Genomic DNA, 10,125 nt, shown 5'->3' with positions numbered 1-10,125 from the left:
TCACCACCATCGTCTTCGACCAGCTACCGCCTACGGACACCACCTCCACTTTCCGACCACCACCCCTATCGACGATCATTGGCGGAAACCGCCAGCCACCGGCGGCCACCACTAGCCGTCGCTGCCTGTCTAAAAACCAAACCTTAAAACCTAAAAGATAAACCCTAAACCTCTTATCCATAAAGAAATAGAAAAAAGTATTGAGTGAAAAGATTTGAGGAAGTTTAGCATTTGTTTTTTTTATTTTTTTATGGTGTTAAAAGTTTAGCATATGTCAAAATTGACATAAAATATATAGTACAATAAAGACGCGTGTCTTAACCATGCAATAAAGGTGCTCTTAAATATTCTAAATAAAAAGTATATATCCTTAGCGTTTACATCGAAAACAAGTAAGCTGCTTTTGAATTTCCATTGTTGCATTGATTATTTTTTTTAGGCTTAATGCCTTAAAAAACCCCGATCTTTCATCTCCTTTTTAATTCTACCTTGACGTTGAAAAATTGTCAATTTTATCCCAATTTGCATTTTTTTCATTTCAATTGTACCCTGAAGCATAAAATTAACCTTTATATATTCGATAAAAGTTCAATAATATTTTTTTAAAAATGATCAATTTAATATAAAAAAATTAATCTAATGCAAAAAGGGTCAATTTAGAAAATTTTTGTCAAATAAAAAAAGATCAATTTTATGTTTTAGGGTGCAATTGAAATGAAAAAATGCAAAATAGGATAAAATTGACAGATTTACAACGTCAGGTTAGGATTGAAAAGGGGATGAAAGGTCGGGTTTTTTAAGACATTAAGCCTTTTTTTTTAAAACGACTCAATTATGTCACGTGAAACAAATCGTGAACATCTAAAAAAAGGGTATATCTTCCATTTTTATAACTATGCAGGTGTATTTGAGACGAACAAAAATAAATTGAAATGACATTTATTTCCGAAGTGAACTTTGTATGTTTGACCTTTTCCCTTTTATAAATAAGAAGTGCTAAAGCAGTAGCCGTAGCCGTATGCTGCATTCAGGAATTTTTATGTTCACTCCAGTTGTGACAAAGTATGCAAGATTATCAACCTTTGAGCACATCCTATTTAGTAACAGAAGTCCCTTATTATTGCTATTAATATGTAAATAACATGATTACATGCTGTTTTTTGTCTTTCCTTACCAGCTACTGGACTTAGACAAGCTTTCCGACAAATCTACGAATAAACTGTCATTCAACTAACAAGAAAGTAAATAATTGTTTCTTCGATATTGTAGGTTCATTTGACATGGAATTTTTTGAAGTGGGAACGGAGGAGAAAGCTGATTATCACTAAAATGCCATATTACCATTAAATAAAAGCGTTTTTTCTTTTTCTTTTTCTTCTCTTTTCGATTTTTCATTATATTTACAGATATGCCTCTTGCGAGTCATATATGCTTAGGGAGATTAAGGAAACTAATAAAAAAACTGAAACACTTTTTCCAGTTGAGCTCTTTAATCATATAATCCCTCTTTCTCCCATACATCGACCAGAAAATCAACCATTTCCTGTAAATTATAAACCAATTAACAAATGCTCAAATAATTTGCCATTAAGACTAGGAACTACAAAATACTCGAACTTACAGAGAGAGGAATGGGCCGAGGAAAAGGATTTCTCGTTCCAAGTAGACCTTCATAAGTTGCATTCCGACTGTGAACACAAAAGAAGCCAGCATGAGAAATTACACGGAAAAGAAAAAGTATGCAGGATTTCTCCTTATAAGAAAAAGTACGCCAAATTGATTGTTAAAGTTGATAACATTTATCACATTCAATAAAACCGAAACTTCTGCACAAGCCAAAATAAAGAGAGGATTCTTGGATACGGCCATTTAATAGTAAAACTACTAGCTCAGTAAAAACTTTATGCAACCGCCATGCCGATACTTGAGGTGAGAGTATGACTCCTCATGCACTAATTAAAAAATCTGATCATCCAAACAATTTTGAAAAAAATAAATAAAAGCAGCATAAACCTTAGTTTACGTTCCCATCTACGTTGCGTTTGATTTCTGGAAGTGTTATTTCCAGTCCATTGAAGCCTGCTCTGTTGCCATAGAAGAAAGCCTGTAAAAAACAGAATGTCAATGTCGAAAAGATAAAATTAAAAACTCCCAACTAGAGCTAAGGCTCAAAATACATTAAACTATATTGTCCAAGATATCAATACTTGAAGTATTGCAAGTTTTTGACATAACTGACAAAAGGACAATTACGTGTGAGCCCGATTGTCGCACGGTAATTGGGTAAATATTTTGTAGAAATCACAAAACCAAGAAAAGGTGCAGATACTTACCATGATTTACAAATTCAGCATTGCTGCTTATGCCACTTGCACTACTACTAAGATTGGCATTGGATACACTGATCGATGACACACTTCTTTGAGATTGAATAGCGCTGTTCTCCAAATCACAAGTGCTGGTACTCCAAAAGTCATCCGATATGCCAGGTTTCTTTACTTCCCGCCCTTGTATTCTTAATCCTTTCGATGGCTCATCCACAGCAGTGATTGGCGTGGGCTTAGCACAGCATCCAAAACAATTACTGCTCTGTTGCAAACCAAATTAAACCATATACACAAGAGGAGCTAAGAATGGTAACGTTCATGACATTATCATTTTCTCACCTAACCCCACCACCCCCCTGCCCCATAAACTATATTGTTCCACTCAAATAGGAAACAAGAATCAATTATTCAAATCCAAGTGCATGATTATCAATTTCCCGAGGTGCGCAAAAGATGACCATAAGCATCCATAGCAACATAGTGAAATCCATATCTACAAAGTAATTTCTAATACATTGCCAAGAGAGTAATGGATGAAGCTATAAGTGATGTGGAAAAAATTATAGGCAAAAAGAAATTTAATTGATTGACAAATATTATTATAATAATATTCATATAAAAAAACATACTAATCTGACCAAGTAGTGTATGTGTAATTCCTAGATACAATATATGTCTTGAAGCTTTGCACTAAAGTAAATAAAAAGAGAAGGCATAACATATATTTGAGTCCATGCACTTGTCAACTTTTTAGCATCGGATCCCTATACTTTAATTTGTCATGTCAACATTGAGTCAAGTCCTTAAATTGTTTTTTCTTCCGGTCAGAATTGACACCGTTAACACTTATTGTGACGGAGAGACATGATGTCTACAAATTAAAAGTAAGGACTCAATGTTGACAAATAAAAAGTGAAGGAATCCAATGCTAAAAACAGGACAAGTGTACGAATTCAAAAATGCGTTATACCAAAGAGAAGAAGCATGATCTTTAAAGAACAAACACCTTAAATTAATTGCAGACAGATAAATCCCATTGTTTAAATTATTAAGAAGTTCTCATGAATTTTTTTCTGAGAAAATCAATTACACATAAAGCAGTTGACAACATAGCTTCAGCAATTTCTCTTCTCCTCAACAACAATTGCTCAACTCTTTTGCTGTTCTAATATCAGTCACAGTATACTAACCAAGTTTCAGCCATTGAAACGACAATCAATAGTACAAATAATAACAAATTTGTTTTGTAGCATTATAATGGAGTCCTCAAAATCAAATATATTTCCATGGAACAAACTCGTTTTCACTATTAATTTAGTCTTTTATTATCAAGTCATATTTAGAAACTTTTGAATTCTACCCAATCTTTCATTGAATGAAACTTCTACATATGTAGTAAATCCAAAGATTCAATCTTCTTCACCAATGAAAATCACCCACATACCCAAAATAGCAACCCACTTCCATACTAAACAAAACTACAAAAATAATAAAAAACCCAGAAACCGAAAAGCAAGCAAAGAAATCGAGTAAATTTACCCCATACAAGCAAGAAAATGACGGATCCAAGTAGTAATCGAATTGTTCAGTATCACCATTAATCAATTACAAACCAATGCATCGAATTTTGAAGCCTTTGAATGTGGGAAATTTTGGTTTGATGTGTGCAAAATTGTGTTGGCAAGAGAGAGTGATTAGTGAATTATAGTGATGAAAAGATATATAAATAAAAAAAAAAGTGGTTTGTGGATGGTATCTTTGCGGTTGATGTTTTTGGTTGTTTCACGCGCTTTTTGCTTTTGTGAATTGTTCACTTTCTTTTCTTTCTTCAACAACTTTGTATAGGAAGCTTGGTTTGTTGATATTTGTGTATGCGAATTGCAAAGCAGCCTTTCTTGCATTGTATGCTTGGGTAAAGGGACGATTTGGTCCCTAAATTTATGACTCGATGTCAATAACTAAACATATTCATAAATTTGGGTACTTATCCAGCCCGTCCAAACTCGTTGTTTTGATCCGAATTTCATCAGTTTATCTCAAGTCCAGCTCAAAAATAAATCCGAGCTTTTAAGGACCGGTCAGACTTTTATTTTTAAATAATTCTCTATATAAACCCGAAAAAATGCGGTTGAACCAACATATATAAAGTGTAAAGGATCGCATTTGAGTAGCAAATATAAGACTCTTATCAAACTCGGGTTGAGCTTGGACTTACATAAAAAATAGTAAAGTTCGACTATCCCGGCCAATGAACAGCTCTACAAATAACACATTCTCATACATTTTAATTAATGTGATTTTTGATATATTGAAAAGTGTGATTTTTGATTTTAGTTCGATTTATACCAATAGTTAATATAAACAGACGAAAAATCAAACTTTAAAAAAGATTGCTTTTATTATTTTATATGTATATAAATAATTATTTATATATAGATATAATACATATATATAAATAATATATAAACTAATACACATATATAAATATAAATTAATATATAATAATATACCTATTATGTGTAATAACCAAAATAAAATATTAAATAGATGTTCAATGTGATTTGTTTTTTATTTTATTCGTTAAAGCGTAGTTTAATTTTAAATTGGCCAAATGTCGTAAAAAGACCAAACCTTTCATAAAAGTTTCACAAAAGTCCTGACCTTTCAATTTTGTCGACTTTAGCCAAAAACAGATTATTTGGTTTCAATTGTGGCCAACTCTCAATTTGATTTCAATTTGCCTATGTGGCGCCTACGTGACATGCACATATATTGAAAGGTCAGAACTTTTGTGAAACCAAATAATCCATTTTTGGCCAAAATTGACAAAATTGAAAGGTCTTGATTTTTGTGAAACCAAATAATCTGTTTTTAGCCAAAGTCGACAAAATTGAAAGGTCAGGATTTTTGTGAAATTTTTATAAAAGGTTTGACCTTTTTACGACATTTGGCCTTTTAAATTCTACTAAACCAAGTCAATCCATGCTCCCCCTGAATAGAACTATGTTAAAATTGTTTTGTTAGTTGGCGATTATTTTACTTTTTTCTTGTTCAATTTAATTAATATTAAATATTAGAAATTATTTTACTTGGTGGCTATAGAATTTTGTGGTACAATTATTAAAAGCTTCCCACTAGATTTATCAAATCTTTACATTAATATGTGACAATGACTTGAGGATTGAAAAGAAGACAGAAAAATGACCAATGTAGTATTAGTATCATTACTAAGAATAATAAACTTATCTACAAGTCATTTCATATTGAAATAAAATTTGTGTAGAGTTTGTTTATAAATAAATTTTAGTGTAGACTGTAGAGTTTATTTATAAATAAATTTTTGTATTTAATATCTTAAAAGATAAATATAAAATTCATTTTAGATGAAATAAATTAAACAATAAATTTAAAATAATTCAAGTAACTGTATAGTTTTTTTTTTTGAAAGAACCCCCTCCTTTTTTTTTTAATTTGTTAAATTTCATTAAATTAAATATGAAACGATTATATTTGTAAGAAATTTGAAAACTAAATCTGATGACCCGACATAAAACTACTATAGCCCATAAACAATTCATCTTTATTGTTGAAAGGTCTTCAATTTATTCTCAATTTTTGATTCGCGATAAATTGAATTAATATGCAATTCGCAAATAAATTTAAATCCATCAAAAGTTGACTATTTATTATATTTTTAAAAAAATAAAAAAAAACAACATCAAAATCGAGACGGCTACCGTTAACGGAAAAAATAAACCATTAATGTCAACCGAAAAAAAAACTATAGACAACTAAGGATTTTTGAGAGAGTAAAGAGAAGAATAATTAATGGTCAATAAAAAAAAAAGTTCATCACTATTCTCTTCTACTATTGTATTGCCCATCACTATTCTCTTTGAATATCAATAGCAATTTTCCGTCATTATTGAAAATCTCGAGTATCCTAAAATTCATTAAATTTTTTATTAAAATCTAAACCAAATGCGGCTAATTCTATAAAATTAAAAAAACTAAAATTCCGAATAAATTATAAAATTAAATGAACACAAATATTGCAAATATCTAAATAAATTCTTTTGAATTTATAAAATTCATTTACAGTAAAAACGTTCTATAATTTCAATGTTCCAGTCAATGTATGAAATATCTTACAAAAGTACATTAGCCATACCTCATTATTTAGCAGCACATCATAACTAGATTCCAAAAAAGGTTCAAATGCTATTTAAAAAAGTTTAATGCATCAACTAACTGAAAGAAAAGTTAATGAGGCGTGAAAGCAACCATAGGAAAAGCATCAACCTTGGCAGCTCCTTCGAGTTATCTTAGGCTACTTCCCTTGTTTAAAAATGAGAGATGATAGGCTTGAACTCCATCCGAACATTATCGATGGTTCATGCTTTTTCGGTAGGATAGAAGCCAGACCTATCCCCATGCCGAGACTGGGTGCAATTTCCTGCTTAGCACTAGATTTCACAGACCTGAAAATTAGGCCAGCAGAACATAAATTTCATCAACAATCATTCAACCAAAGTTTCTACTAACGCGGTCTAAAGAAAATTGGCCGCGTCTATGACATCAGCGCAGCAGCCCAAATATTTAATTAGCGATAGCCACACATCTTTTCAGAACCAAAATTGACCGTATACTATGACATTTAGCCACACAGTGCTCTTTAATACCATTTGGTAAATGCTGTCGCGCGTTTAGAACCTTCCTACGCATCAATTTGGTGGTAGTGTAGTGGCACTCCACTATGGCTAGTTATAATCTATGAATCATGAGCGCTTGCGGGTGTTATGTACAACATTCTACTATCCTTGATCCCACTAACCTTGCTTATCACTTGCTGACTACTGATGCACTTGCAGCACTTCAATTATCAAACAGATAAAACAAATAACAAGTGATTTGCCAGTATGTTTGTTCTCAAAATTAAACCGCCTAGCTATAATATCGGGGACAAGAGACTCTCAGTTCGTTGACAGAAAGGTATGAATTTATTTAAATTAATCCAACTAACTATCTAGAGTTCTTCCAATTTCTTTGATCAAACAATTTATTAAGCGTCCATTTCCACTTAAAAGTAATTTTCTATCATCCAAAACAAACAAAAAAGGAGCAAAAAATTAGTAGACGATACGCTTCGAGTTAAGAGAGTAAAATGTCAAGAAGCCACTGTAATATAAGTACTAAATTAAATCTCCAACTCATAAACTGAAAGCCAGCCTTGCCGCTAAACACGAAATCAAACACTCAAGACTTGAAATGTTCTTTCGGTTATGCTACAGAGAAAATTAGGGTTTCATTTCTTATAGCACAAGAGTTGACAAGAATCAGAATACGGGATACACCAATGTTTGAGACAATTATACAATTTCAATCAATTTTGAAGTAAAAAATCTCCTAAATTCTGAACTCTTAAAACTTGTAAATTAGTGAAAATAACTCGGTACTTGAAACTAAAACAATCAAATAATGTGTATATGAATTGCTGAGTAATTAGCTAGTTTGAAAACAAAATAGACATACCCATGTTCAAAAGCAAAAGTGGACATTCCTTGGCGCTGCTTGTGCTTAGGGTTAGAAGTACAAATAACATAAACACGTCCTCTCCTTTTAACAACCTGACAGAAGTCGCACATCTTCTTCACTGATGATCGCACCTTCATTGCTACTGCGATAACAGGAACAGCAACAGCAACCATCAGTAAATCAACAAGAAAAACGACAATTTACCCATTAAAGATTGATACTCAAATTAACTTACCAATTGGAGGCGGCTGAGATTGGCGGTGAGGTTGTTGTGAATTGAGATGTAGAGGAATCTTGAAATTAACAGACTGGGAGGAATTCAGATTGCTCGATAACATTCCAACAAAACACACAGCATAGGGTTCAGTCGGGAGTTATGGAACAGTTGATTTTGTCATTTCACGGCTGAAAAGTCTAATGGGCCTGGGCCTCTTTAGACTCTAATAAATGGCCCCAATGGTTCTAAGTAAATCAAATATGTCCTCAATCTTTCATATTTGGTATTGGGTCAACCATAAGATTGTTCGAAAAGAAAAAAAATACTTAATTTTAAAAATATAGGACTTTTACAAATATTTTTTTATCTAAAAAATATTGTTTTTACGTTTATTTACTATAAAAAAATATGTCGTAGATACATCGCTGGTACATCTCAAATTTATTTTTAATATGATTGGCAAAACAAAAACTTTTAGGTGAGGAGTGAAGTTTTTAGATGCTGAGTGATTTTTTTTTTATTCCGATAACACATTTTTCTATTCTGATAACAGATTCTATATGCATAGGTAACACACTCTCTGATTTTAGCTAGCTTGAAGATGCAAAGCATGGAGGAATAAGGATAATATAAGACATATTAGGGTAATTTGTAGTTTTACAACTCATTTTCATTTGAACTTTTCTACTTATAGTAATAGTAGGATCTCTTCTGGTACAAACTTAAAACATTTAATCACTATTACTATCTTACAGACAGTATCTTCAGTAGAATGGCATCGTAAGGGAGCCCATTTCTGTACTCTGATGCCAACTGATATCTTTGTCACTCTTTTAATCCATTTTTTTTCAATTTATCCTTTTAGTTTTATCATTGTTTTGGCGTTTTTGATTTATTACTTTATTGGCAAGGAAGATTAGATTCATGACTACAACATGGTGGTTGTTTTATGTGGTACTTCAATGGTTCTTTTTGCATGTGCTTGGTAAATTGCTGTTTCTAATAATCAGGGGATTCCCCGTCATATTTGAGCTTTTTCTGCAAGATCCCCAGATAAATATGGGTAAAAGGCAGTAGGTTTGAGGGATATCTTTATCTTGACAGCACAATGTCATATCTAGGGAATATCGGAAAATGTCTATTATGAATTTGACAATTTAATTGGCTAGACATAGAAACAATATCTTAATGCCGGTGATTATTCAGAGTTTGTGAAATAGAAACACAGTTTGTTATACTGATGGCATTAATCAGAGTTAAATTTTGACAGATCTTGATAACGTAGAAATAGAGTTTATTATACTGATGGTGTTATTCGAGTAAAATTTTGATTAATAATTTATGACTATTTATTAATTAACAAGTAACATTGTTCATTATACTGATGGTGTTGCTGGAGTTCAATTTTGACAGACCTATGACTTTTAAAGTAGTATGAAGCTTTGACCTTCAAACTCGTATGGTATTGGTATCAGCTACTATTTCTTTACTTTATTTTTGGTTGGGTTCTTACTCTTTTATCCTCATTCACTATTAACTTTTTGAAAGGAATAGTAATAAATTAAACATAATAAAAAATACTATAAAACTACATTTCATTTTTTTTAAATAATGTATAAAGAATCTACTTTTTTTCAATTAGATTTGAAGAGAGAAAATAAGTGGCCAGAAAATTATAGAAGTTGAACCGCAAAAATGGCTGGCTTGTTGAGAAGGTAAGAATTTTATAAAATATTTTAAAAGTCATATTTTTAATCTATTAAAATATGAAGTATCGTTTAATATAACTGAAAATTAAATCTTAAATGCTAAAAATAATAATTCTTTAATTTTTTAAATGCTAAACTAAAAAAGTTTGTTTGATTAAGGGACTCTTTAAAACTATCCGAAAAAATATTTTTATAAAAAATACCAGCCAAGTTTTCAAAATTTTGCGAGATATTGGGGAAATATATATTTAAAAAACACTGCAACATATTTAAAAAAACGCTACAAACACCAAAAAAAATCAAGTATACACTAAAAAATATCAAAAAAACACTTAAA

General features: G+C 31.3%; 2 protein-coding genes across 2 annotated transcripts; both read right to left on the bottom strand.

The window, feature by feature from the left end:
- Positions 1-1,096: 1,096 nt before the first annotated feature.
- LOC126665406 (uncharacterized) lies at positions 1,097-4,157 on the bottom strand. The gene is made up of 5 exons (XM_050358198.2): positions 3,867-4,157; positions 2,334-2,584; positions 2,014-2,104; positions 1,622-1,688; positions 1,097-1,543 (listed from the first exon to the last, which is right to left on the bottom strand). The coding sequence occupies exons 1-5, from the start codon at positions 3,923-3,925 to the stop codon at positions 1,490-1,492; spliced, it is 522 nt and encodes a 173-aa protein (XP_050214155.1). The 5' UTR covers positions 3,926-4,157; the 3' UTR covers positions 1,097-1,489.
- A 2,222-nt stretch (positions 4,158-6,379) lies between these two features.
- On the bottom strand, positions 6,380-8,240 carry LOC126672570 (uncharacterized). The gene is made up of 3 exons (XM_050366528.2): positions 8,098-8,240; positions 7,860-8,004; positions 6,380-6,808 (listed from the first exon to the last, which is right to left on the bottom strand). The coding sequence occupies exons 1-3, from the start codon at positions 8,198-8,200 to the stop codon at positions 6,658-6,660; spliced, it is 399 nt and encodes a 132-aa protein (XP_050222485.1). The 5' UTR covers positions 8,201-8,240; the 3' UTR covers positions 6,380-6,657.
- Positions 8,241-10,125: the final 1,885 nt, after the last annotated feature.

The sequence above is a fragment of the Mercurialis annua genome, linkage group LG1-X (genome assembly GCF_937616625.2).
Source record: "Mercurialis annua linkage group LG1-X, ddMerAnnu1.2, whole genome shotgun sequence".
In the NCBI taxonomy this organism is placed as follows: domain Eukaryota; kingdom Viridiplantae; phylum Streptophyta; class Magnoliopsida; order Malpighiales; family Euphorbiaceae; genus Mercurialis; species Mercurialis annua.
The sequence above is the reverse complement of the archived record's forward strand: the minus strand, read 5'-3'. Positions and strand labels throughout refer to the sequence as shown.

What these genes read in the sequence shown, in the direction of transcription:
- LOC126665406 (XM_050358198.2), bottom strand. Translation starts at nt 3,925, where the DNA reads ATGGTGATACTGAACAATTCGATTACTACTTGGATCCGTCATTTTCTT. An exon ending in CATTTTCTTGCTTGTATGGG is followed by an intron (nt 2,585 to 3,866) that starts GTAAATTTACTC and finishes GCAACAGAGCAG; the next exon opens with TAATTGTTTTGGATGCTGTG. An exon ending in AGATGGGAACGTAAACTAAG is followed by an intron (nt 1,689 to 2,013) that starts GTTTATGCTGCT and finishes TTGTGTTCACAG; the next exon opens with TCGGAATGCAACTTATGAAG.
- LOC126672570 (XM_050366528.2), bottom strand. Translation starts at nt 8,200, where the DNA reads ATGTTATCGAGCAATCTGAATTCCTCCCAGTCTGTTAATTTCAAGATT. An exon ending in ATCTCAGCCGCCTCCAATTG is followed by an intron (nt 8,005 to 8,097) that starts GTAAGTTAATTT and finishes CTGTTATCGCAG; the next exon opens with TAGCAATGAAGGTGCGATCA. An exon ending in ACTTTTGCTTTTGAACATGG is followed by an intron (nt 6,809 to 7,859) that starts GTATGTCTATTT and finishes CCTAATTTTCAG; the next exon opens with GTCTGTGAAATCTAGTGCTA.